Here is a 27,677-nt window from a genome sequence, read left to right on the forward strand (position 1 = left end):
TCACCGGCCTGAATATACCGCTTTGTTTAATGTCCTCATTGGTTGCACGGATGAGTAAGCAAATGAATGAATGAAAAACAAAGGTTGAATGAAGAGAAGACAAACAGTCTGGATTGACTGATTTATGGAGGGATAGACTGACAGGCAGACACTTTGGTTTGGGGGGCCCCTCAGATCTGTTTCCCTGAGCCTCATGGTGGTCTTCTGTCTGTTTTCATAACATGGTGGGAGGCAGAGGTGGGTGGGGGTTCTGACCAGGCCCTCTCTGCAAGGTGAGGCCCCACTTGGGTGAGTAGGTCGCCAGTGGAGAGGCCTGACTGCGTCTCGGTCCTTCGAAGTCTGTGAGTCTGTCTGCAAGTGTCTGCCCGACAAAGAGAGGCCCTGTGGCAGGTCTCATGATTCTGGGGTGGGGGGACACTGATGAGCCTCATTACCTTATTTACACCCTGTCCCCCTCTGACAGAACCAGGCCTCGCTGCTCCCACCTGTCAGCAGGTTAGTGGTGATGAAGAGCTCTCCTGAGGCCTGAAGGCCTCCACCATCTGGTCCAACCAGTGTTGAGGGAGGCGAGGAGACCTGTGGCAGACGCCCCTCTTCTTGGCACTTCTTGGTGACGGGTGTGTGGGCCTGGGGGAGCGCAGGGGTGTGCACAAGAGACGGTATGTGCATGATCTCATGTGTTTGGTGGGGCCGTGTGTGGGCAGCTAGGTCTGGGTGTGACTATGAATAGGATTTTAATGTCTATATTCATAACTGTCTATGTTTGTGAGTGTGTGAGATTGTATCCTTGAGGCCTGGGGTTTCTCTGCAAGATGGGAATTCCTCAGACTTTGGCTACGTGCGTGGGTCGTAAGTCTGGGTGTTTCTATGAGAATGTCGGAGATAAAGGCAGAGCAGGAGGGCTCAGGTCCAGGAAGGTGCCCTTTCTCAGCAAATTCCTAACTTTCCAGGAGAAATTAATCTCCAGGTCCATTTCTTAAGAAGCTGCTGTTTCTTTCCAACTACCCAGGGGAGGTTGCGTTCTATTAGCGAGGCTGGAAGACCCTTTGAAGGGCACCAAGAAAGTCCTAGAGGACCTTCCGCTGTCCTGGGGTCCCATTCCCTAGAAGTGGGCCCTCGTTTCGGGCATCACCAGAACTTCCAGCTTCCCCAGGAAGCATCCCGGACAGACTGCCTTCATCTGCAGAGGACCAGAGCCAGCATATATATAAGCCACTCTAAAGTACAGTCACACAACACCAGCACTGGCACACACCCCACATGAACCGGAAACCCACATGTGGAGCCACCAGCCCTCTGGACACAAGCACACGGACCCATGCCCAGCAGACTAATGACAGGTGAACAGGTACGTGCCTGACGTGTCAAAGGCTGTACATAAGCATGTGTTCACACACAGGGACACGCCCATAAACTGGAAAAGTGCATTCTTGCAAGGACACACAAGCTTAGATGCAATGCACACAGTATGCAGCACCGCGCTCACACATTCTGTCCCTTCCCACCCTCATTCCAGTTCCAGTCCGACACCCTGTTCCGACTCTCACCCACGAGGGACCGCCTTTTGCGAGGCAGGCACCAAATGAGGCCGATGCCATAAGCTTAAGGGACCCTGTGATTATGTAGCTGTGTGTCTTCATGTCCAAATGTGTCCAGGGTGAATGTCAACATAGGCACTCCCACAATCCGGCTGGCTGTGACTCTCCTCTAAATAAAACAGGGAATAGAGCATTTGATATTGTCTACATTTTCCCATGTGTGTCTGTGTGTGTTTCTAGCAAGACAACGCGTAGCTATGTGTACCCGTTTACTCATTCGTGTGAATGTGAGGGTGGATGATAGTGGGGGTTTGGGTATCTGCGTGATGGCGTCTGTACACCGTTTCTCTGAGCATGTGTAGATATGTCTATGTGTGCACTTACACATATATGCATCAGGCGTATGTATGCGCTTGCTGGTCCTAATCCACAGCCTGACTGGGCTGGCTTCCCTCCTGGCAGAGGCTGTGGCCTTGGGTGGGACCAGGCGGGACTGGACTGAATCTCCAGCCATTGACAGTCATATTTACAGGGCTCCGAGTAGGACATAATTGCTTCTATTAATCTTTCTCCGGTTGTTAATTGCTCACTTATCAGGTTGTGTATTATGCCGACTGTTGCTCTTAATTCGCCTCCATAGCTGCAGGTGTTTGCTGCCTTATTAACTGTTAATCGGCGCAGCTAGGGCCAGAGACTTAATTGGCCCCCAGAGTAGGACAGAGGCAGGCCAGCCGGGCACTACCAGACTCAGCCTGTCCCAGGAACCCTTACCTGTGGAGCACAGGTGGCTAGCAGGAAGGAACTGGCCAGCTGCCATCGCCCGGAAGACAGCAGTCCTGCACACAGCGGTCAGAATGACAACTGCAGGGTATAGCCCTCACATAATCCTAACTCTCCAGTCTCCAGGAAGTTAACCAACCAATGAACCTAGCTCCCACACTCCTTCTCCGTCACCAGCAACCTTCCTCTACCCAGGATAGAATCCAAATTCATTTATTTTCATTTTCTGGAGCTAACTGAGGCTAAGATACCAACACAGAGTAGAACTGCTACTCTTCCTTTAATACCTGCTCTGCCTCCCTCCAGTCCTAGCTCTGAAGACTGTTAAAGTTACAGACACACATAGAGAGAGGAGGTGAGGAAAAGGTGCTACTTGCAGAGCAGGAAAATGAAGTTAGGCCCACGAAGGGCTCTCCAGCTTTTGAAGAAGTTATTAGAAACTGGACAAGAACAAGCACTCCCAGGAGGCGCGCTGCGAATGCATCCCAGCCACCTCCAAGGGGTCTCCCTATCAGCCTCTAATTTCACAGCCCTGACAACAGGGCACCCAATGCCCCAGGGCACTGCACATGGCAGTGGGAACATGCTGAGCTGATTCTGCCTCCCCCTCCACAGGGGGTCACAGCAGACTCCCACTGTAGAACTAACTGTCCACAGTGGAGACACTGAAGCCTATAAAGTACAAGGGCATACCACCAGGGTCTCCCAGTCCTCTCTGGCAAAAGTTCAGATGTGTGGTTGTCCGAGGAGTTCCTGCTCTCAGCTTCCTGCTGGACTGCTCTGTCCAGACAGCGCAATCCTGGAGGGCAATTCTTGGTCACCTCCTCCTTAGTTCTAGTCTTTAAGTGTCCCCACCTCGGCTGGTGCAGCTGCAGCCACCTCAAGCTCCTTTGAGACAGGAACATCAGGTTTCGGCAAAGCCCTGAGAGAAACCTGGGTGAAAGGATGTGCTTGGGGGATGAAGTGGGGGGTTGTCATGGGGTCTTCACCAACCTGGCTTCCAAACTCTAAGAAAGAAAACCCGGCACAGTTCTCATTCTGTGCCTCCAACAGTATGTGTCCCAACACCTGAGTTATAGCTGGTGTTTAATTGTCATATTTTGCTGCAAAATAAATGAATTTGCTGTAGCTGATTCTTAAGAGAAACTGATGGGGGGGGAAGGCTGCTACCATTGTGAACTAGAGCCAGAAGCAGCAATAAATATATGCAAAGTGGCATTTCACTGAACCCTCCCACAACCTGATGAATTAGGGGTCAGCATCCCTAGTCACAGAGAAGGTAACTGAGCCATAGAGAGGGGAACTAAATTTACCCAAGGCCAGATAGCCAAGGAAAGGTGTCTTTGGTCAGGAGTGCTTAGAGGAGTCATGCTAATGATTCAATAAGGTCACTAGGGAACGGTGGTCACTATTACAGCTCATCCACCCACCCCCAATCTGGGAACATTAATAAGCAGAACACTCACGCATGCGCAGCCCACGCCCAGCAGCCGGAGGAGCAGCACAGGGAACTGTCCAGGGAGAGTTGCCCAAACAAGTTCCGGCCCAGCCTCTATGTTAATGACATGTAGATATATGTAAATTTCTACAAGCAACCACTTAAACCTTAGGGAGCAGAGGGGTGACCTGGGACGGTTGCCATGGAAACCCAAGGGCGACCCCCTCCCCTCCCACCGCGGAAGCCACAGACACGTGTACAACGACCCAGGGTTCCTTGCTCCAGAACCCCGAAGATCACCGAGTCGCTGAGGGTGCGAACCTAAGGACCCCCAGAGACTGCGTCCAGCCTGCGGGGGGCTGAGATCCGGAGAAAGTCTCGGGGACACTGACGTTGTGGGGCGCCTACCACTAAAACCGAGGGGAGCTCCGAGGCCTTCGGGTCTCTGGCGACTCCTCCTCCGGCAACGTGAGCCCCGCCCAGCGTTGCTTAGCAACGTCCCTCTAGACTAGCAACCGCCAGTCACGCCCCCTAGCAACTGCTCGACTAATCCAAGCTCCTGGCCGCCTCAGCCAAGAGAGAAGCCAAAGGGGGCGGTGGACCACGGCCAAAGGTGGGTGGAGGTCGTGTCCACTCTAAACTCGAGGCAGGCTGCGTGATTTCGGGGGTCCTTCCGTACACGAAATGATCGAAGGCCACACACAGGGGAGGTTTACAGAGGGAAAAACTAAAGCTCTGGAAGGCTGTCGCAGCCCAGAGTGGAGCTTGTTCTTCCCTGAGTGCCCCGAGAGGCAGCAAATGCGCTCTGGTTTCCCTGAAAGGAAGCCCTGGGTCTGGAGACAGGGTTGCACAGCCGTGCCCCCACATCTACCCAAACTGTGTTAAGAAAACGACCGACTAGAACTGTAGGTTTGCATAGTAATTTGCGTTATTTACATATAGCACGGAGTTTGTGGCACTCACGAGCCCCTTGCCGCCAGAAAAAAATCCCAAAAGGAGTCTTCCTCCCCTGGTCATCTGTCCAGTCCTCTGCCCCACCTCTGCATCCCATCCAGTCTCCGCTTCCACTGCCGGTCGGCTAAATTCCAGGCACCTCTTCCGGCTCCCGGCTCAGCCTCCAGCCCCTGCCTCTATCCCACGGCCGAGGGCCCCCTCTGCTGCCGGCCGCGGGTAGGGCAGCAGCAGAGCTTATGGGAGAACAGCCCAAACCACCAGCAGCCCATCCTTCCCAGGGCAATGGAGTCCAGGTGAGTCTGATCAAACTAGACTTTGAGAAGTGGGGCAGAGGGTACAGGCCTGCAGGCCCAGGGAACGGAGAGAAACCGGCTAGAGGTTCTTTCCTCCAAGCCAGGCCCTGCTCCCCTGTGCTGGGTTAGTCCCACAGAGCTAATTCCTGGGTCAGTCCCCAACTCGGTTCTCCTGAAGTACACCCTAAACTGAGATGCACTTAGGAGCTCTTCCTGACACCTGGCAAAAGAGGCCATCTTCCCTAACACCAACCCAACCCCACCCTGAACACCCACGTCCAACGTGAAGGGACACTTGGCTTTCTCCAGGTCCAGTCCCTGGGAGCAAGAGGCACACAAAGAAGTCATATTATAAGGCCTGCCCACCTTCCTCAACAGTGCTGCACACACAGACATGCAATCAGACGCACATACATGCTCGCAGACACATGAAGACAGACCCTCCCAGATGCACAGACACACACAGATTATATGGAAACACATCCACTGTCCAAAGGAATAAATCTTGGTCACTGAATATGTATTGCAACTCTTCTTCCTCCCCAACAATCTCTAAGTATCTATAAATAAACCTCTTTTCTTTCCCCGCCCCAACCCTAGCACTACCTTCTCTCCCATCACCTCTTCCTCTTAGTTTAGAATACTTGCAAATGCTCTCAGAAGCCATCATAGCAACAGCCCTGGGCACAGTGATGTTCAGGACCTCAGGCCAGCAACTGACAAGGTTGACCCTCCATCTCCTGCTCTAGCTCTGCACAGAAACTCAGACACACCCACCCCAACCCACTAACAGCAGCAGTCTCCAGCTTGGCCAAATTCTTTATTGAAACAAAATCAACACCAAGCAGACTACAGAACAGGGAATTCAAACAACACAAATGGCATTCAACAGGAGGGTTGAGGTAGCCCTTCTTTTCCTCTGCCTGTCTCTGTCCCTGGAACAGCCCAGGGTTCAGGACTGGCTTCTGTGAGGATGATGGGTAAGGCAGGTCAGGTGTCTCTAGAAAGAGGCCACTCAAAGCCAGCTCCATCTGTAGGCCCCAAGGAAGAGCAAAGGCCTTGGCTGGAGGGCCCTGCAGCGACAGGGGGCTGGGAGGGGAGGCCCAAATTCCCAGGGTCTCTGGGGGGTCGGTGTTGGGCAGATGCTGCAGACGGTGGAGGAATGAGCTCTTGGCCTGGGGACCTCAGGGAGGCCTGGAGCTGGTGGCTCAGGGCCACCAGGGACTCGAGGTGCTGGAGGAGGGCTTGGTGGGGACAGGAAGCTGTGTGGAGGTGCTGGCCCTGGCTTTGGCCATGGCCGGGTGGTGCTCCTGAATAGGGACGCCACGACTTGCACCAGCCTGGTTTGTGTGCCCACTGCCCGGGCCCAGGATGCTGCCAGTTTTGAGGCTCACCCCGCAGGTTCCCCCTGCCTCTGGGGAGCCTCTGCCATGTACAGATTCCCCTTGGAGCCAGGTTGCCTTTGTCCTGACTCTGCTGCAGGGCATCCCTTGGGCGAAGGGCACCCTTTGGCGTCACAGCCGGCCTCCCGGCCTCTGGCTGGTAGCATCTCATCTCCACTTTCTTGTTGAAGGAAACCATCTTGCGAACCTTCCCCTGCAAGGAGCTGAACTCTGCTGTGTCTGGAAGCCCCTCCTTGGGGAGCAACACAGCCAGCAACAAGCTCGAGTGAGTGGCATCCAGACCTGGGGGAAAGGAGGAGAGACCAAAGGCCTAGCAGGAGAGAACAGACAGCCCCCCAGAGGCGGCATTCTGGCTGCAGCAGGAGCCAGACTGCAAGAGCAGCTTTCTAACAGTAAGATGGCAGCCCGCGAGATGCTGGGAACGGCAAGAGAGGATGAGCCTGTCTCAAAATATTTGCTCTCAGTGTGAGAAAGAGGCCACAGGCACGGATGGCTTGACCTCAAGACTACAGATTCAGTCTAGGCCCCAGAACAGATAGGCACAAGGTCAAGAGCTCTGCCTGAAAGGGGTCCCGCCCACCACCTGAAGCCCCTCAAACCCAGCCCACTCCCAGGTGCTTTCCTGGGGCCACACACTGAGGCGTGTCCATGCACCACAGCCAAGCCTGGCCCAGAACAACTGTGCTGGAAACGCTCCTCAGTCACGCTGCCAGGCAAGGGCTGGCACGCCCTTCTCTCCTGCTATGTCTGGGTCAAACATGGCTGCCCGTGCCTAGCCGGAGCAGGACAGTGCAGTGACAAGCCCGGTTGTCATGTGGCCTGGGTATAAGCCTGGCTCTGCAACTGTCTGGCTGTGTGGCTCTGGACAAGCCTTCTTCCTGCCTCGGTTTCTTCATCCATCAACAGAGAACACTTACAGTACCATCCTGACAGGGCGATTTCACGGCCCAAATGAACTGACACCACTGAGTGATGCGTAAGTATGAGCTATGACGGCCACCACATCTGCCATCTCAGGTGCCCCCTTCCGAGACAGCCTGCCTTCATGAGACACGGTCAGCTGTGTCTGGGGCCAGCCGAAGGGAGGCAGGGTCTGGGGCAGGGTCTGGGGCAGCGCTGAGCACTCACCTGGACCTCCAAGTGGGCGCAGCCTGCTGGGCAGGGGCTGAAAGGCGGGCAGGGGCAGCAGCACCACCCCGACCTGCTGCACAGCGGCCAGGCCGTGGCGCTGCTTGTTGTTGAGGTAGGAGTAGAGCAGGCGGCAGTTCTGGGTGTCCCGAGGCCCCTGCGGGCACAGCCTGAGCACGCAGACGTCCTGCAGGTGCAGGGAGGGAGCAGCTTTAGGAACCACCATGCTTTGCTGCTGCCAACTGCTGGTCACATCAAAGTCGCTGAGAATCATGTGAGGGAGTATCTCCCCATTTTCAAAGGGGCACAGTGACTTCACAGTGGGAACCGGACCCTGCTATCCTACACCAAGCCTCTGCTCTAAAGGTGGAGCAAGGGGGAGCAAAAGACTGACAGTCAGTGCTGGAGAAAGGTGGGGCCCAAATGTGGGTGGTTACCTTGGCCTGGGCTGGGCAGATGTTGGCCAGAAGCTCCCAGACGGTGTTGGAGGGGATGCAGCCTGCTGAGCGGATCACCTCGGGCAGGGCCTGGGGGCAGGGACAATGCCAGTCAGCCCCAGAGCTGCCCACCCACTTAGCGCCAGCCACCTGGAAGCCACAGGACGGGTGATGGGCAAAAGGATGGGCAGTCAGGACCCAGAAAGGTCAGCGGCTGCTCAGGAAGCCCTCACTGCCCCTGGAGGCCTGTAGCATCTCCCATCCAATCTCCCGCAGCTTCTCAGATGCCCCTCGCCCCTGCCAACAACCTTCTACCCACACTTTAACTGATCGTTCAGTCACTCAACAATCACTCCTAAAACCCTCTTCTGGGCCAGGGAGGCACCAGGCTCTTCTCATGTGCTTCTTGCTTTACACCCGTGTGTGTGTCTGCAGGAGTGGGGTTGGCATCTCTTGCCCACATGCCTAGCACAGGGCCAGACCCAGAGGGTGTGCCAATGACTTATTTTGGAGTAAGTAGAAGAATGAAGGAAGGAAGGCATAAGTAGCTGCCTGGACTGGCCAGTGTGTGAGGGAGCCCCTGCAACAGAGAGGGGTACCATGACGAGCTGACAGCTGTGTCCTGAGACCAGTTGGGCCTTGGCTCGGAACCTCTTGATGGAGAACATGTCCACAGCCCCTTCCCAGGGTGGTTGGCTAGGGGTGGCTGTGGTGGGTCCCACAAGCGTCGGGAGCCTAGAGGGAGGGACAGGGAAACAGGAAGACGGCCATCAGGGTGGCCCATAGCACCTCCTCATCCTCAGAGAATGTCCTGTGTCCCCACTCTCGGGCTGGACCATTGTCCAAGCACGGTCATGTGTAGCAGAGGTGACCAGTAGGCTGGGACAATTAGACCCATTGCATATGGGGAAACAGAGGCAAACAGAAGTGGCAGGATTTGTTCAAAGCCACATAAAAAAAGCCTACATCATATCCACTGCCCCAGTAATCACCCCAATAACCCTGCTGAGCTGCCCACTTCCCCAGCCCAGACCCACATACCTGTTTGGGGGCTCTGTGGGGGATTTGTCACTGATTTGGGGCCCTCCTGGAGCTGACACAGGGGTTGGGCTTCCGACTCTCTGGAAGATGTTGTCCCCCATCCTGCTGCCCCCCATTCTGCTGGTGGCTGTGGAGGGGCCCGACTGTTTACACTCCGACTTCCAGTCTGCAAAGAGCAGGTGCCGGAGCTGAAACAGGTGTGGGCTGCTAGGCTGGTGCCAGCCCGGGGCTTTGAAGACAGTTTGAACCCCGTTCTTTTCAAGGTGACCTGGGGCAGGCACCCCCACCCGACCAACTTCTTCCCAGGCCGTGAATCTCCGCTGCTGCTGAACCCCCATGCTCAGCCCAGCCTGCCCACCACCCCCTTCCCGTGTCTCCCACCCATGCAGACATGGCAGCTGAGGCCCTCGTGCTGCTCCGTGGTGCGCTCGTGCTCCGTGGTGGCCTTTGATGGGGCAGGCAGGGCTGGTGGGCTGCAGTCCATGGACACCATGAGTCCCTGGGGGCACAGGAGGCGGGTGCGGCAGAGAGGCGGCTGGGAAAGCCAGCAGCCCCCCGTGTGAAGGAAGCCCCGCCATGCAGGGACATGGCTAGATTTTCCCAAATCATCTAGTCATTTATTACAAAAATACAATGAACTCGTTAAAGAAAATCTGCCAAATACAGAAAATTGGAAATTTAACAAACATCACCCCTTGTCCCGGCACGGCTGATCTTCTGGGTGTTCCTTTCTGATGGTCTTTCTGCACACAGGGCTTGCTGGGGTTGGGGGTGCTTCACTAAAGCAGGTGGGAGCGAAGGTTCGCCCTTCCAGTCCCATTTCCCACACGAAGCATTCGTAGCAGAGGCATCTGCCACGTGAAAACGGTCCCTGCAGACACGGCAGTCACGGGCACCTCCTCGTGGGGACGCCCTCTGAGCAGCGTGGCGCTAGGCGACGGTTACTGTGAGCGCGTCACAGAATGTGCTCGCACACACCTGGGCGGGAGCCTGCGCACCCGGCTGCAGGCGGGGCCCTGTGGCTGCGCCCCCTCCCCGGCCCAGAAGTCACTGTGGCGCGTGACTGCAAGGCCCGGGCACTGTCCCCTCTGCTGCAAGAGGGCTGACTGCTCCCGGGGCCCACTAGTACCAGGACCAAGGGCATCCCGGTGCCAGACACACTGTACCAAACGGTCAGTTATCTCCCTCGGACAAGTCCTCAGAAGCAGAATCATGGGAAGGAACATCTTTCGGACTCCCGATGCCCACTGCTGAATCACCTTCCCCTCCTTTTTTTTTTTTTTAAGATTTATTTATTTACTTATGCATACAGAACTGGGGTACAGGTCAGAGGTGCAGGGGTGGTGAGAGAATTCACCACAGACAGAGCAGGGAGCAGAACAGGCCAAGTGAGGAAGTACACTGCTGAGAGGAGCAGTGGGCAGGTCAGGAGAGGTCTGCCACGCCATGTGGGTCAGCTCTAGGACGGGGATCAAACTCATGCTGAAGTGGCTTGCGCTTCTTAAGTGCTGTGCTTTGACCCGTTGTGCCACCAGGGAGGGCCCCACCTTCCCCTCTTATAGTAGAAATAACTTCAAACCCAAAACAAACATTGCCACGGGAAGATTTAGGAGTCTGGCGCTCCCTTCCTGCCATGGAAGCCCGTCCAGGGCAGTGACGAGGCCCAGCGCTGCATCAGACAGCCTGGCTCAAACCCAGCCACCCCACCCCACGGCCACCTGAACTGCTGTGGCTTTAGGCTCCTCAGCCCGGACAGGGGCCTCGCGCCCCGTGGGGTCTCAAGGAGGCACCGCTGGAAAGGGGGCGCACAGCAGCCATCATGCGGAGCGATGCTGCCTGTGCTAAGCGCCCTCCAGGGGATGCAGACTGGCTTTTGTTGACACCCCTTAGGCTCCTCTCTGCAAAAGCTGCCATTCTCCTGTTTGCTGGGCTGGACGCTGGTTGTGGGGGGAACATGGCTCCAGGGCTCGCCCCGCACTCCCCCAGCCTGGACATACACTGAGACCCAACGCAGCCAGAGCTCCTTCGCCCGAGCGACCGTGTAGCCCAGCAGCTCCCAGGAGGGCAGGACGCAACCGCACGGCCCTGGCACGGGCGTGGCCCCGTGTGAGCCACACACACAACGGAGAAGCCAACCGGACAGAAGAGGCCAGGTGGACGTGAGCTTGAGCAGATCCCCAAGGGACAAGAGGGGACCGAGACTCTGGCCAGCCCTTTCAGGTCCCAGGAGATTTCCGGACGCGCCCTGAGGATGCTGCACCAGGCTCCCCCAAGCCTTTCCAGGGAATAGAACAGCTCTCTGCTCCTCGCATCCGAAAAAGCCACTGCCTGGAATGAGGCATCCAGAGACCTGCCGCCCATCCAGAGACCTGACCGGGAAGTCTGAGGCTGGGGGAGCTTGGGCAGGCTAAGAGCAGGGGGGGCAGCGTGGAGGTGGCCCTGTGGGGTGGCACCCACGCCCTGCACTCACCCCAACCCCATGTGGTAACAACCATGACCACTTTATGATGGAAGACCACAGGCTGACCGTGGCCAGGGACTTGCCCACGGCTACACAGTGGGTCAGGAGCTTGGGGGGTGCCCCGCAGGGCCCGTCCGGCTCGGGGCCAGGCTCCCCTTACCACCAGCTCCTCCAGCGTCCGTGTCTGATCCGTGTCCCGCAGGATCTCCACTTCGCCCTTGTGGGTCAATTTGGAGGCCGGGAGCTTGCATGCGTCCTTCTGGTGCTGCTCAATCATCTCCAGGCCCTGGCAGGGCGGAGAGCCCCAACTCAGCTGGGGCTGGGGCGCTCTGGCCACAAGCCCCAAGTACTTTCTTCCCCTGAGGCCGCCCTTGCTCCTTCTATGCCAGGCCTGTCCCTCAGGCCTCCACACCCAGAGAGCCCTAACCCCCAGCCTTCCTCCCTACGTTCCACTCTTCCTCCAGCTCCTCCAGGAAGCTGCCCTGGGCTTCTTCCACAAGTCGGACTTGCCTCTGATGGTCCCCCAGCCTGTGTCCCGGAAGAGCCAGGTGTAGTGGAAAGCGGGAAGGCTCTGGAGCGCCAGGCGGCCGCCCCACAGGCCCACGAAGCAATGTGGTCTAGCCGGCAGCGCTACCCGGCAGCAGCGAGGCTCGGGTGTCTTCGCTCAGAATGAAGAGGCGTCTGTCCGACAGTCCGCCTGGAGCCGGGCTCATGGTAAGTGCCATATGTGACTCTTATGTCGATCAATATAACCCTATCTGAAATGTTTCCTGAAAACCCCCCCCCCTCTCTCAGACCCCGGAGACAGTGCTCCTCTGCTTCCTGCAGGCCCAGCCGCACGGCCCGGGCTCTGCGCACTGCACAGGAAGGCTCAGAAGATGCTGCTTGACGCTGTCTTACCTTGAAATTCTGAATAGTTGCTGAAAAAAGGCCACATATGTTCATGCTACATTGGTCCCACAAATGTAGTAGCTGGTCCTGCTTCCCAGCCCCCTCAACGCCTGGGCCAGGAGGGGCCGGATCCACCTGAGGGCCTCTCCATTAAGTCACTAGCACCAGCTGTTCTTATATCAGCCCAGTGTCTTATAGAACAAGGGCCCTGGCGCCCCGCCCCCACTCCAACTACTAGGCAAATACCCCAAAGCCCACTCAGTGCCCACCTCCCCTGAGCAGTTCCCAGACTACAATTCTCCAGAAGAATTGTAGGCACAGGGGTTCCTCACCCAGCCTTAGGGTGCCCGTGGGGTGCCACCCCATAGGCGGTAGATGGTAATCCTGGACTCCGGACTCTGGCCCAGCCTCCCTGCCCACTCCCGTTACACAGCCCAGTTCCACAGAAAAGCAACTGGGGCCTCCCTGGTGGCCTAGGGGTTAAGTCTCAGCGCTCTCACTGCTTCGGCCTGAGTTCCTGAGTTCCATCCCCAGCCAGGGAGCTACCCACACGGCGCAGCAGACCTCTCCCGTCTCACCTGCTGCTCCCCTCAGCAGTGTATTTCAGTAGACCCACCTGTTCTGCTCCCCACTCTCTCTGGTGAATCCTCTCCCCCTGCCTCCCCACACCTCTGGCCTAGACCCCAGTTTTTGTGTGCATAAATCAGCGAGTGGAAGGCCATCTCAGGGCTGTCTCCTCTCTGCCCAGCCTCCATCCCATCAACTTTCATTCTGTCTCTTCCTAGTTCTCTGGTGCACAGTGTCTCTCTGGCTCTCCCTATCTGCCTGTTCTGTCTTGCTCTAGCATCTGTTTCCAGGGTACACTCCCCTCACTCTGCTCTCTGCCTCTGTGTCCCCTTGCTCCCTCCTCGGCCACCCCCTCCACACTGCCTCTCCTGCAGAACCTGTCCCCGCTCCTCATTTTGCCGAGGAAGGCTCACCCGTTTCTCCTCCTGGTCCCGCCAGCGGGCCAGCTCCTGGGGGGCTAGTTGGATCGAGTTCATCCGCACCAGGCAGTAGGGGGTGACAGCTCCGTGAACCACTTTGAGAAACAGATCCTGCAGAGAGAGGGGCAGGGGCTGCTCGGCAGGAGCCACCCCAACATGCAGCCAGGGTTTCGCAGCCCCCCAGGGGTGTCTGGCCCAGCCCACAACCCCACTCACTAGGTTCCTGGGGTCACGCAGATTGAACAGCAGGCTGCGGTACTTGGTTTTGTAGCGGCTATTGGTGGCCCGTGTCAGGTCGAACAGGGCTGTCTCGATGCCCGTGGCGATGCCCTGCACCGCCTCCTCGCTCAGCACCATGTCTGGGAGCTCCCTGAGGCTGTGGGCACAGAGGCAGAGCCGGGACTCTCCCCGTGAGACCATCCAGGCAGTCAGCCCGAGCGGGATGCGTGGGGAGCAGAGCCGGGCCGACCCCGGCGTGTCTCTCTGAGATGTTTTCCACATGGGCCTATTTACTCTCACCCCAGCTCTGTGAGGAAGAAATGCTACCTCTCGCCATTTACGGATGGGGAGGCTGCGGTTCGGAGAAGACCTGGACTGGCTACCCCGCCCTTGGCCAGTGGGCAGGAACGGTGTGGAGAAAGCCTGGCCTCAGGGTAGGGGACGGCGCCCTCACCCTAGTGCCACCCTTGAATCTGTCACTGCCTTGTGCTGTGTGGCCTCCGCTAAGTCCTGCCCTCTCTGGGCTCAGAGCTGAGATACTGCAGCAGTCTCACTGTGTCTGAAGCCTTTGCTGTGGGTGCACTTGAGCAGACGCCGAGGGCCGCGGCAGCTTAGTGGGCAAGCACAGCCCTGAAGCGGGAGCCCTGAGCCCACACACTCCTCGTGTGGGTACATGACCTCCCAGCCAAGGCGTCAGTTGCACACCCAGAGGCCCCCAGTGCCCGGCAGGGCCCGGGAGGTGGTGATAGGTGAGGGCAGCCCATCAGGGCGTCAGAGAAGTGGGGAGCGAGGCCTTACCGACTCCACAGCACCTGCTGCATGGCATGGACGACAGTTCCCCGTATCCTGATGTCCCGCGGTAGCTTCTCCTGTTGGGGCCAGGGCTGAACTGCGGGGAAAGAGGGTCATGGTTCCCAGGGGTGCCCAGAGGCAAGGAGAGGGGCGACTAAGGCCGACGAAGGCAGCCACGGAGGGGTCCCACACTCAGGGATGCAGGCTGTCTAGAATGTTGGTTTGGGAGCTGAGCAGACAGGCAGCAGCAGCCCATCCCTTTGGGCAACTGGGGTCGGGGAGAGGAGTCCCAGTAGCTGAGCACGAGACCAGCGGCTGCTGGGGGCACCCTCCACAACCCCTCACCTGCATCTTCGCCCCTGTCGTGTTCACCATTCTCGTCTTCAGCCTCCTCTGGGCTACACTGTGGGAGCAGGGGGCAGAGTGGGGTGACAACTGAAGCAGAACGCCTGGGTCCAGGAGGACAATGCTTGCCCCGGTCACCTCCCCACCTCCACATTCTCCCTCCACCCGGGCTCCCGCTGAGGAGGCCAAGGCGCTCACCCTGGACACGCAGCATTGGCCTCCTGAACAGAACTCCCCTCCCAGGAGAGAGAGGATGTGGAGGCGGTGAGGGTAGAAAGGTTCTGAGAGGACGCCAGGGCAGTGTTAGCCTTTCTGAAGGGCCCAGGCAGGTGTCCTGCCTGTCAGGAACAAAGGCTGAGGCTGCTTTCTCCCCAGACCCCCTGGGAGCCCGGCTGCTCCCTCCACCAGCCCAGCTCCTGAAACCAGGAGCACGGGACCCCGGGCGGCCAGCCAGGTGGGGCTCTGGCTTTTATATCCTTCATCTCTCGGTGCAGCGACGTCGCTGAAGGAGATGTGAAGGTGCCTCTCTGCAGGATTAGGTGAAGACACCTATGTTTTGTACCTGGCACCCGGCAGGGCCCCGGGCCATGGGCCTTTCCTTCCTTCTGGGCCTCTTGGCAGGGGAGGCTGAGCTGACCTCCATCATGTTCTCCAGAGTCTCCAGCTTTGGAGGCTGGGGCCCTCCTGCCTGGCCATGGTGGAGAGCCCCCAGGAGGTGGATCACAGGCCCAGAACCAAACTGCAGGGGGAGAAGAACACTTCAGAGCCAAGCGGTGTAGAGCATGCTCACCTCACTGCTTAATGTCTTTCCCCCCACTGGACTGTAAGCTCCATGAAGGCAGGGCACATGCATGTCCACCACTTCCCCATTACCTGGAAGTGGCCTGTACACAGTAGGGGTCAATGAATGTTTGCTGGTTGCCTGGCCTACGTCCCGGGAGAGAAGCCTGTGTCCACCTTCCTCCTCCCCTCATCCCATTTCACCCCCAGTCGTGTTCAGAAGCTACTGGACCCTATAGTGAGACCTTTCTCACTCATCCTCCCCACTAGACACATTTCAACAGCGGGAACACAACCTGCTCTGAATTTACTTCCTCCAGCCTGTCATGCCCCTTTTCCGGGCTCTTCACCGCTCAGCTGAAATAGCTGCATGGACATGTCTACATGCCATCTGACCACCAGCCCCCTGTATTGTCCCTGAAAGAAAGCCCTTCCTGTGGTTTTTGGTTTTCTCAAGCCTCCCCTTATTGCTATGGCTGCTAGGAAGCCCCTTTTGTTAACTCAGAGCTTAGCAGTCGTGTCTTTCCAGGATTTGCAAAAGAGTGAGGAGGTCTACAAGACTACTCCTTTTCCTTTCATTTTCCTTCCTCCTTTCCTACGCATTTTCCATAGGCTTTATCTCCCATTAAGCTTGCTTGGATTCTTTTACTTATAAACCATGAGGAATGGTTTTGAAGCAGGTGGATGTGAACAGTAAATCTGGAACAAATTATCATCAAATAGTCAGGTTCCAAGGTTTGAAGGAAACTGAAAGTCTGAGATTCCATCTCATAGGAGCAGGGTATACTAGGCTGCTCTGAAGGAGGGCAGATGAGACTGGGGTAGAATGGCCTCTACGGTGGACCCCTCACCCCACGGACCTGAGGAAAGGGAGGGAAAAGGGTAGAAACAAAAAGAAAAACCTACGTAACACACATGCTTCACCCCAATGGGCATTTTCATTTCCTCCTTGGAGAGAAAGAGGATTAGAGATTAGAGTCTATAGGGCCCAGGAGACCCGTTGCAGGAACTTCACAAGAAGACACCACACAGAGGTGAAAGATGCATTTCAGTGTTCCCAAGGTTGGCATTTATAACAACAAAGGACAATCCCGTGTCCATCAAAGAGGAGGGTTTATAAGCAGGGTGCCGGGTAAGGTCACTGAGATGGGAGAGGCACACTAGAAACCGCCACTCAGCAGCAGCTGGTAAAGCAGCCGGCCCTGGGGGAGACACATCTGCATGATCTTACTAAGAACAATACAGAGGGTCACACACTGTTTCAGCCCCCACTGGTCAGATGGAGAAACTGAGGCTCAGAGAGGCTCATGCTAAATATTAGAGCTAGGGTTAGAAGCTAAACGTGCAGGGACTTAACTGCTGGGCCATGCAGAGAGCATGGACTGATATGGAAAGATCCACAGAGAGATGTCAAGGCAAAAGAAAAAGAAAAAAATAGGCTGTAGAACAGCATCTCGGTTGCATAAGCCCATTCATGTAAACACATATTTATAGACGTACAGTAGAGCTCCTCTCTAGGGAGTAAAATTCCAGGAGGACCTTCACTTTCTGGTTGTAGACACAGCTACTTATGTTATTCAAAAAGAGTGTGCATTTCTTTTATAATCAGAAACAATTTTTTAAATTCAAAAAACAAGTTCAAGACAATGTAGTATGCTTCCATTTGCATTTTAAAAGAATTTTTTAATTTGTATTTGCGTGAATCTGCATAAAATATCTCTGGAAATATCCACAAGAACTTAATAACCCAAATGCCAGCAGGAAAGAGACTGGGGCTGGAGATTGTTCACTCTTTTTATTTTTTTAAACCATGGGAATGAATTGGCCTTTTAGGAAGGGGCAGGGGGTGGGGGAGTGTTCAGGGAACATCTGGGAAGGAAAGAGGGAAGGTATTAAGAATAACCCTTCGCAGTTTAAAACGCCCGGGCTGGACCCTGGCTTACAGGTCCATACACCACATCATGAGGTTGTAAGAAAGAATCAGAGAAAGACTGAGGCTAGACTCCTCAGACCAGAGTAACAAATATGGGCATATAATATGTTTAAGTAAATTAAAAAAGCCAAACATCTGAAAGCCAGTCCCCCCTTCCTGCCCCCGCCCCACACACACACACACACACACACACAAGCAGGTGGACAGGAATCAAATACAACTTATGGAAATGAAAAAATAAAAGAAATTTTTAAGTTAACATATTGGTTTAATCACATATTAGACATAGCTGAAATAAGTTTGTGACTTGAAAGATAGAGTTAAAGAAATTATCTAGAATGTTCACAGCACAGAGACTGGAACAAAAAGAGACAGAACAGATAGAGTGAAGAGGACTAATTCATCTAACTGAAGTTCCAGAAAGAGAGGACAGAGATTGGGGCATGGCAGTATTTGAAGAGATATTGAGGATATATGGTTTTTCAGAATTGATAAAAGACAATAGTTCACAGATTCAAAATGCTCAGTGAATTTCAAACAGGATGAATAACATCCCGATCCTTCATAGTGAAACTGTTCAACACCAATGATAAGGAGACTCTAATAAAAGCATCAAGAGAAAAAACAAGTTAACGCTTGAACAGCACTGAAACTGTGCACCCACCGTTCCAAAAGTTCTACATGTTAGTTAATTCATTCCTAAACACTGTTCCTAGCACTGCCCCCACTTGGAAGAACAGAGAGGTGAATCAGCTTATCCAGTCTCGTACAAATAATACACCAAAGATCTGGCATTTAAATCCAGGTGGCCTGATTTCAGGGACACACCTTTAACCATCACCCTCTACTGCCTCTCACCAAGAGGCACTTTACCCACAAAGGAATGACAATTAACAGCAAACTTCTCAATAGTGTTGATGGAAAGCACACACAGCAGAATATTATTTTCAATGTGTTTAGAGAAAATAATGATCAAGTGTGGACTCAGACAAAAATAATTTTTGAGAATGAGAATAAAATAAAGATATCATAGAGAACACCAACAGAGTTAATACTCTTCCTGGTCATTTACTTTTTCTCCATAAACAAAATGAGGAAAGAAGGGGGAAAAAAACACTTCAGATTAAAAAGTCAAGAGGCAGGCCCTTCCTGGTGGCACAACGAGTTTATGCACACCGTCATGAAGCTGGCCGCAGCGGCTCCGTCACAAGTTCCATCCCCGGCCAGGGAGGTGACCACATGGTGCAGCAGACCTCTCCTGACCCGGTCACTGCTCCCCTCAGCAGTATATTTCAGTCAATCTGCCTATTCAGCTCCCCACTCCGTCTCTGGTGAATCCTCTCACCATACCTGCACCTCTGGCCTGTACCCCAGTTCTGTATGCATAAATAAACCTTGAAAAAAAAAGTTGAGATGCAAGGAGGAATTTTAAGCAAATAAAATGGTAAGTATGTTGATAAACTAAACATGTAATGATTGCATGAAACTATAATAACAGAGTAAAATTTGTGGAATTAAAAAATAAGATGGGGCCCCTCCTGGTGGTACAGCGGGTTAAAGCACAGCATTGAGAAGCTAAAGCCACTTCAACATGAGTTCGATCCCTCACCCCGGAGGTGACCCACCTGGCGTGGTGGACTTCTGACCTGCCTGCTGCTCCCGTCAGCAGTGTACCTCAACTATCTGCCTGTTCTGCTCCCCACTCTGTCTCTGATGAATCCTCTCACCCCCCACACCTCTGGCCTGTACCCCAATTCTGTATGCATAAATAAATAAAAAACTTAAATAAAACTTAAAAAAAAATAAGATGGGACCAATTTACTGGATAATAATGGCACATAGGTCAAGAAGGTAAATACGTGGGACTAAAGTATTCCAGAGAACATTTCAGAGAAAGGTTAAAATAGAAGCTGCCTTTCTACTTTGAAATTTTAGATATTCATGTTACCATTTACAAGGTAGTCAACAAAAGGATATACACAGGGGACAGAAAACTTCCAAACTACTAGAGAACTAAAGAGGAAAAGGAGAGTCAACCTGAAAGGAAGTAATAAAAGGGAGAAAACAATGGAATAATATGTAAAGGGAAAATAACAATCAAATAAACACAAGATAAAACAAACTTTAAGGCAAAAAATAGATGGCCACTTCATTATATAACAATAAGCAGTTTTATCAGAAAACTATAATAACTCTAAATTTATAAGTAACAAGAATCTCGAAAAATATATACAGCATCAATTGACAAAACTACAGAAAAAGACAATCCACCATTACTACTAATCTTAACGTATCTATTGATAAATCTAGCTGACAAAATAATTTTTAAAAAGCTGATGAAAACAACAAGCTTAACCTGCATACGTGGATAGATCACGTTCCTAATAAATAGAGAATACGTATTTTTTTTAAAGCACCATGTATCCCGTTTTTTAAAAGTTCTCATTACACCACTTACATTTCTTTTAAGATTTATTTATGCATACAAGAGCTGGGGTGCAGGCCAGAGGTGCAGGGAGTAGTGAGAGAACTCACCAGAGACAGAGTGGGGAGCAGAACAGTCAGATCCCCTGAAACCCACTGCTGAAGGGAGCAGCCGGGGAGACAGGAGAGGTCTGCTGCGCCCTGTGGGTCAGCTCCCTGGCCGGGGACGGAACTCACGCTGCAGTGGCTGCAGAGAGCTTCATAGTGCTGAGACTCAACTCCTTGCGCCACCAGGGTGGCCCACCACTTCACTTTTTAAGAAAAGACCCACTTTAGCCCTGTTTCTACTGACTGAAAAAATTTGAGAGGATTTTTGCTTTACCATTAAAAGCAAAAATGTGAAAAACAGCCTCAGTGTTTGTTTTGCCGCAGCTGTTTGAGAGGGAGCGTGGACCCCCAGCAGCAAGAGTGGCTCCTTCCAGGGGAACCCTTTATACAGGCTGTGCATTTATCACATAATTCCTGCTTTTAGTACAGATTAGGCTTTAAGTATTATTTATTTGATATGATTTGATAGGCTATTCTTTTGGCTCACAAACAGTCCCCAAATTTTCCATATAAATTAGTGGTAATTGTTTCTTTACACCATTTTGACTGATGAAAGCTTTCAAAGAAACATGCCACTTTCAGATGGGGGTGTACTCATAAAACAAATATGAAAATTAAGCATAGCCTGGGTCACAGACAAATCAAGACAAATCTCAAGAAACATTTTTTACTATTTTTTAGACCAGCAGTGCCCAACAGAAATATAAATGTGAATCATAAGTACATGTTTAAGGTTTCAAATAGCCGCATTCAAAAAAGGTAAAAAGACACATGTAAAATTAATTATATATACATAAAATATATTATCATCAAGTTGAATTTATTCAAGTAATGCAAGACTAACTTAATATTTTAAAGAACCAACTCATTTAATTTACTACATTAAAAGATTAAAAAGATTAATTAGAAGATTAAAAATCATATTATCATCTAAAAAAGTACAGTAAATATTTTTGATTAAATGCACTGTCCATTTAGGATAATGAGCAAAACAGGGATGGAAGGGAGCTTCCTTAACATGACAAAGAGCATCTATATATAGACACAGCAAAAAGCATACTCAAGGTGAAATGATGACCACATTTCCTTTAAAATCCAGAACAAGACAAGGGTCCCTGCTATCATCGTTTCTAGTCAGCAAAATTGTCATAATTTGCAGACAGTATGATTACGGATCAGCAACGGTTAGAGGTTGCAATTTTTTCAGTTCCTTCCTTATAAATGCATCAAAAGATATATAAAGCAGCACAACCAGACAAAAAGAACACAGCGACAACCGTCAAATAGCTTGGGTCAAAATCTTTAAATATGAATCTAATCAAAGCGCTAGATTCAATCACCAGTTCACAAGAACTACAGAAGACAGGGGAACACGTTAAACCATACCATGGCGACACAATAAGCTACAGGACCAACAGGTTACAAGGAAACAAGGTATGGAGAGGAATCTATAGACTAAAAGAGATTTAAAGGGCATGTCAAACAATTTCAGTGTGCTTAGATCCTAACTTTCAAAAACAAACCAAATAAAGTTATCTTTATGAGACTTCTGGAAATCTGGATATTGAATAAATGTTTGATGAGCAACTGAGGATTTTTTTTAAAAGATTTATTTATGCATACAAGAACTGGGGTGCAGGCCAGAGGTTCAGGGGGCGAAAGGATTCACCAGAGACAGAGTGGGGAGCAGAACAGGCAGCTCGATGAAGTATACTGCGGGCGAGGCAGGAGAGGTCTGCTGAGCCATGCGGGTCACCTCCCTGGCCAGCTGGGGATCAAACTCGTGTTTTAGTAGCTGGCAGCAGCTTGATAGTGTCTTTAACTCCTGTGGCACCAGGGAGGCCCCGGTGATATTAAGGAATTATTAGCAACTTTTTGAGGAATGATAACATGAACTATGAGACCCCTGGAGAAGCCAGCCTGCTTACTGAACAAATGATAATAATAATAAAATTCAATAAAGTCCAAATCAGCTGGCTCAGAACATGGACTCTGGTTCCACCATTCATTTGCTGTATGGCCTTGAGTGAATTGCTTAACTTCTCGGAATGCCAGCTCAGTTCAGAGGCATATTAACACTGACTTTTAAGGTTACTGTAAGGATTAAATATGAGCTGATGACATGTGCGAAGTTCCTGGTGTACAATAAGCACTCAATAAAACCATCTATGCTTTGACTGCCATTCTGTCGAAAAGACACCCTCCTCCCTCACACACTTGGCAGCTGCAAATGGGTACCTGAGCTGGGGTGGGGCCAGAGGAGCGGTGTGCCTCCTCATCTGTGGTGGGCAGATGCGGGGGGCGGTACTGGCCAAGCTGCCTCCCCACATCCACTGCTATCCCATCCACTGGTCACTGTTGGGACTTGAGACAGAGAAGAAAATGTTGTTCCAACCCAGCTTCCCATACCTTTCCCTTCCAAGATCCTCTATTTCACATCAGAAGATTCCAACACAACCATCAGAAGATTCCAACACAAGATTCCAAACAATAAGATTCTCATATCACCCACCCAGATGAGCGCCCCATTTCACAGACTAGGCAACTAAGTTCGGAGCTAAGTCGCTCTCAGCTAAAGTCGCTCTGCAGCGAGATGCAGCGCCTGAGCTGGAACCTGTCTGTTCTGTCCCAGCCCAGGCTTCCTACAGAAGGAGCCAGGGGCCTGAAGGGGCCCAGACCAGTGAGGTGCCTACACTTCCCCACCTCCCTCTCAACCCTGTCCTCACCCGCCCGTCCCTGTCATAACCCAGCCTCAATTCTTCGCCTGCAGCTGGCACAAGTTGCCATGGCAACGGGTTGTTTGGGAAGTTGTGGGGTGATGGGCTGTGCCAGAGTCAAGGAGAGGGCCTGGGGGAGTGCGCGGCATGGGCTGCCGTCAGTCAAGGCGAAATAGCACCGAGCTCAGCCACCGAGTTCAAACAAGCCCCTCCGTGTGTAGCAGCCAAGGACCCCAATTCCCCAAATACAGAATCTGAAATGGGGAGAAGCCAGGTGCACAGACTGTTCCCCCCAGCTTTATTTACAGCAGGCGAAACTATGTATGTCCACAGCAGGTAGCACTTCTGAGTATTTGTCCTGTCCCCAGGACTGTGCTAAATGCAGGACATGCGTCATCTCCTTCGGTCCCGTCACCACCCTATGAGGTAAGTACTTTTAATACTCCCATTTTGCAGATGAGGAAATTACGCTTGAAAGGTGAAAATGCTTGCCCAGATCATTTAGATAGTGACCTTGACTGGCCGGAAATGAGGAAAGGAAGTCCCGGCCCATCCTCTCGTGCTGGCAGTGCCCGTGGCGACAAATACAAACAGAGCTTTAGACGGCTGGGTTGCAGGGCTGGGGAGCAGAGAGGGGCGGAACAGTGTGTGCCCACGGAAAGCTCTGCAAATACTACAGTGTTTAGAAAATAAACAAAGTTACATCCCAGAACAATGATGCATCATATCGTGTATAAATATGGTAATAGAATATAAATAAAGAGGTTCAGCTGTGGAAGTCCATATTCCAGAGGTTCATAAAAAGAATGGGCAGACGCTTACTGTTAACAGCAGTTATGTCCAGATAAAGGGCAGCGGGGCCAGGAGACATCGCAGGGATTTCCTTATTGTGTCGTAACACATTATTTGTGGATTTTTTTTAAAAGCCAAAAATATCAAGTTGTAAAATTTAGCACACGATCACTTCTCCAGGCAAAGAAAAGATGTATACACAGGGGGAAAAGTGGAGGAGAGGATATATACCAAAATGTCAACAGGAAACAGCTCTGAAGGTTGATATGATGGGGACTTTTAGTCTTTGTTTGTTAATGATAGACACACATCCATTTTTTTATTTTAAAATGGTGTTTTTCAAACCAAAACAAACCCTTGCAATCTGACTGTGGATACTGTGGATGGCAGTGGGGAGATAAGAGGGTTGGAGCGAAAGGGAAAGGGAGCCCAGTGGACATGGTGGAGGACTATGGGGACCTTGGGGGTGAGTGTGGTGTGGGGCCATGCATTTGCAGGGTGTGAGCCTACCTAGAACCCTACAACAAATACCGTGTTGCAAACTGGCATTGCCTGGACACACATTAATAAGAATGAATTCCTGACTATGTCTATAAAAGCAGTGTGACAGCATTCAAATGCACTGTAGTGCCAAAGAGTGCTGAAGTCACACAGGCTGCTTGGCATCATCCCAGCCCCCCGGTTTGTGGTTGGACTTTGAGCCGGGTGGCCCCAAGCCGTGTGGCCCCTTGCCACTGGTATTTTAGCTCTCTGACCCTCGGTGTGCCCGTCGGTAAAATAGGTCTGTACCAAAAAAAAATAAAAGTAGGTCTGCACCAACAGTGTCCACCTGACAGGCAGTTGGGAGACCGAAGTGTCCACCCCAGCACACAGCAGGCAGGTTCCGCACCCGACGGGAGACTCGTGAGCAGGCTGTGCAGCAAAGACAGGCTTCTGGACCTGCATCCCAGTTCTCACATTCACCAGCTGTGTGCTCCGGGCCTGTTACTTGACCTCTCCAAGCTTCGCACAGAGGTGAAAGCCCCTCGCACGTAATACGTAATCAATAAACGTGACCAAAATGTCAATTCTGTAAGAATATACACCAAAAACATATACCTTCTCCTGCCTTTGTGTATACAGACATGTTCGCTATGATTCTTAAATAAAAAGATAATTGCTATTATGATGAATAAAAGAACAATGGAAACGAAAGCAATGAATACCCGGGACATGGCTGGGCACTGACTCCCTTACTGTGTGAGCCTGGACAACTTGAGCCTCAGTTTCCCCGTCTAGAGATAGGTTAAAAAGTCTGTATTCTACAGGGATACTCAATTTTAACATAAGCAATGTCCCTTGTGTCTTACCCTGTGCTAGGCACAGGGTTTTATGTCATTTCATTTAATCTTCAACAAGATCTCCTCAAATTGGAAGTAGCATTCATTCCTTTTTCCAGATGAAGAAACAAAATTAAAAAAATGTGCCCAGGTTGCTGAGTCAGGTGTGGGCAGAGACAAGGTTTGAACCCAGAACTCACCAACTCCGAAAGGTAATGATACTCACAAGAAGTCAGCAGTTGTAATGCATTTTCTTTTTCCTAACACAGTAGGCCTCGGTTTACTCACATATAAAATGGATTGAGAGATGATGGTCACTAAGAGCCCGTCAAGCTGAGTATTAAATCCCACCACCAAGTATGGTGTTGAGGGAGCAGCTGGCCCTTCCTTATCCCGACTTCAGACTCAACTTACCAGTCTGGGGTAGACTCCTTGGCCCGGTTCCTCTAGCTGGTCCTGGCATTTCTTGTCTGGGTTTCTGTCTGTGCCCTGGTGGGATACCAGGCCCTTTCCCAACTTCTTAGCATATTGGGATTTTCTCTGCCCCCTGCATGAGGCTGAGGAAGCCTTGCTGGCTACAGGTTCCAGGGAGCTGTTGGGAGTGTCAGTGGGAGCAACCAGTCCTTGCCCCAGACTCCCCGAGGACACTGGCTGAGCCTCGACCTCCAGCTCCTCCTGGTTGTTTAAGGTGACAGGGCCACCATCACTGCCAGCCCCGATACTGCACCCAGCTTCTTGCTGCTCTCTGGAAGCCTCTCCAGGCACTTCACGGCACAGCGCCAGGCTGTGAGGAAAACCCTGGGCAGCTGGCAGGACGAACTCTCCTCCTTCAAGCAGTGGGGACTCACTAGGCCCACAGGGGCTGCCTGGATGAGCCCCGCTGCTTGCACTGGGCAAATATTCCAACTTCTCAGCCTCAGAGACGCATCCCACACAGCTTCCACTTGGATCTCCAGGCCCCAACTTGGGGTCCTTAGAGGAGAGAGGGCTGCACAGGCCTCCCCAGGGCTCCAGCTCAGCCCCCCGCCAGGTGCTGTCCCCTCCAGGGCTCTGAGCAGGCCACCGGAAGCTGCGAGCCCCCTCCCCACTCTCTGAACGGGCCTCATGCTGCCTTTTCTTCTGGGCTGTCCCCACAGACGCTGGGCTCCGTGAGGAGGGCAGGCCCCCCCCTGAGGCCTCCTCTTCCCTGCGGCTTCTTCCCTCACACCCCCGGGAGCGCCTCCCACCCGCTCTGGCCTGTCTGGGCCTCAGGCAGTACACCTTCCGATCCCTCGCCAGCTCCTCGCTGCCCTTGGAAGCTCTCTCTGGGAGACTCCCAGGCCTGCCACACTCACTCGTGGGCCAACCTTCCGCTAGGATGTCCCGCAAGGCAATCTGGAGCCTTCTGAAGGCTGGAGCCCTCCCCTGGGCAGCCTCTTTGGGCAGCTGGGTGTGGCCCCCAGCGCCAGGCGCTGAATCCTTGCTCTGTCCTGGAGTTTGCAGCTCCCCCAATACCAAGTGGGCCTGGGGCGGGCGCCCCAGTTTGGCTGCAGCGGTGCCTGGATGGGCCCTTTCCCTAGGGACCCTGTTCCTGCTGCCAGCCCACACTGGGACCCCAGGGCTTGTCCCTGGCAGAGCCAGGCCTGACTTGAAGCTGGTTTTTCCCACATCACCCTGGAAAAGTTGGCAGCTCTGTCGGGACTCGAGAACAGGGTGCTCTGTGCTGGAGTCCTCTGCAGTCCCCTCCTGAGACATGCCTGCCCACCTGCAAGGAAGAAAAGCAGAAGGCGGCCCTGGGAGTAAACAGAGAGGAGCTGTCCCATAGGGGGTCCACGAGTCAGCCCACTTGAGATACCGGTGGGGACCTGGGAGGCGGCGTCCTACCCAGGTGGCGCGCCTGGGCCCTGCTCCTTCCTCAGACCCGGGCCCCAGGGAGACAGCACCAGTGAGGTAAGCACCCAGCAGGCCCTGGCACCGCCTGGCCAGGTAAAGGACGGGCGCCTGCCTCCACACAAATGGAGCTGCAACTGCTCTTTAGGTCAGGCCAGGCTGGAGAATTCACGCTTCCGCTTGGGCGGGGCATAACGACGGCCATATTCTGAGTGTGTTATTTCATTTCATCCTGGCAGCCGCAGGTGAAGAAAATGAAATTCGGAGGTGCTGTATGACTCGCCCAGGACACCGCACAAGCGCAAGAGCCGGAATTCTCGCCCCAAACCAACGCCCTGCTCTAGAACACTCCACATGCCGACAACGCACCAGACGGGGTCATTCCCATCACCCTACGCGCCCCCTCACATCGGTCCCGCTCTAACAGACACCCCAATAAGATTCCCAGGCTTGACAGGAAAGTACCTTACGGCTCGGGGAACTCCGCTCTGCTGCCCGCTGTCCACGCGCCCTCTCCTGGGCCCCGGGGGCTGGGTGCACGTGACGCCCCACGCCCCAAGCGAGGGATGGGCGGAGTCTGGACCAGACTGCGGAGGGCCGCAGGCGTCCTGATGCCCGGCCCCCCGCAGGGGCGGTCTCTCTCTGCTCGAGGTCGAGGTCGGGAGTAGGCGTTGGCGCCTGGAGTGAGTTACCCAAGGTAACCAAGGGCCTTGAATGCCCACCTGAGAATTTAAACTTTTTTTTTTTTTACAGTTTTGCAACTTTGTTAATCAGTGATTAGTTCTCATCCACATTGACTATAGTTTTTTGAAAGTTGTGACAGGCACATAGGTAACCAAAGTATACAGCTTGTTTGGCCAACCTTCATCCTCATCACATTTCCTGGACAACCGTACACGGATAAGACAGGGGACATTCCTTTTTTAAAGACATTTATTTATTTATGCATACAGAACTGGGGTACAGGCCAGAGGTGCAGGGGTGGTGACAGGATTCACCAGAGACAGAGTGGGGAGCAAAACAGGCAGA

The 27,677-nt window shown here is 52.9% G+C and overlaps 1 protein-coding gene and 1 pseudogene across 1 annotated transcript; both read right to left on the reverse strand.

The window, feature by feature from the left end:
* Nucleotides 1-393: 393 nt before the first annotated feature.
* On the reverse strand, nucleotides 394-27,004 carry SPOCD1 (SPOC domain containing 1). Its single transcript, XM_004679414.1, has 19 exons — nucleotides 26,946-27,004; nucleotides 25,194-26,523; nucleotides 16,393-16,434; nucleotides 15,269-15,445; nucleotides 14,707-14,764; nucleotides 14,368-14,458; nucleotides 13,567-13,726; nucleotides 13,345-13,461; nucleotides 11,634-11,759; nucleotides 9,394-9,511; nucleotides 9,013-9,178; nucleotides 8,571-8,706; nucleotides 7,972-8,061; nucleotides 7,535-7,721; nucleotides 6,198-6,688; nucleotides 5,267-5,321; nucleotides 2,310-2,374; nucleotides 486-627; nucleotides 394-401 (listed from the first exon to the last, which is right to left on the reverse strand). The coding sequence occupies exons 1-19, from the start codon at nucleotides 27,002-27,004 to the stop codon at nucleotides 394-396; spliced, it is 3,618 nt and encodes a 1,205-aa protein (XP_004679471.1).
* A 421-nt stretch (nucleotides 27,005-27,425) lies between these two features.
* Nucleotides 27,426-27,677, reverse strand: part of LOC101637132 — an 835-nt pseudogene continuing 583 nt past the window's right edge.

This window comes from Condylura cristata, unplaced genomic scaffold (assembly GCF_000260355.1).
Source record: "Condylura cristata isolate star-nosed mole 26May11 unplaced genomic scaffold, ConCri1.0 scaffold00008, whole genome shotgun sequence".
Lineage (NCBI taxonomy): Eukaryota > Metazoa > Chordata > Mammalia > Eulipotyphla > Talpidae > Condylura > Condylura cristata.

Bases quoted from the DNA above. Each gene is read 5' to 3' on its own strand.
- SPOCD1 (XM_004679414.1), bottom strand. From the start codon at position 27,004: ATGTGGAGTGTTCTAGAGCAGGGCGTTGGTTTGGGGCGAGAATTCCGG. The intron at 14,765-15,268 runs GTACAAAACATA...CTGCTCCCACAG, and splicing joins GGGGCCCTGCCGGGTGCCAG to TGTAGCCCAGAGGAGGCTGA. The intron at 13,462-13,566 runs GTGAGTGGGGTT...CTCTCTCTGCAG, and splicing joins TGCGTGACCCCAGGAACCTA to GATCTGTTTCTCAAAGTGGT.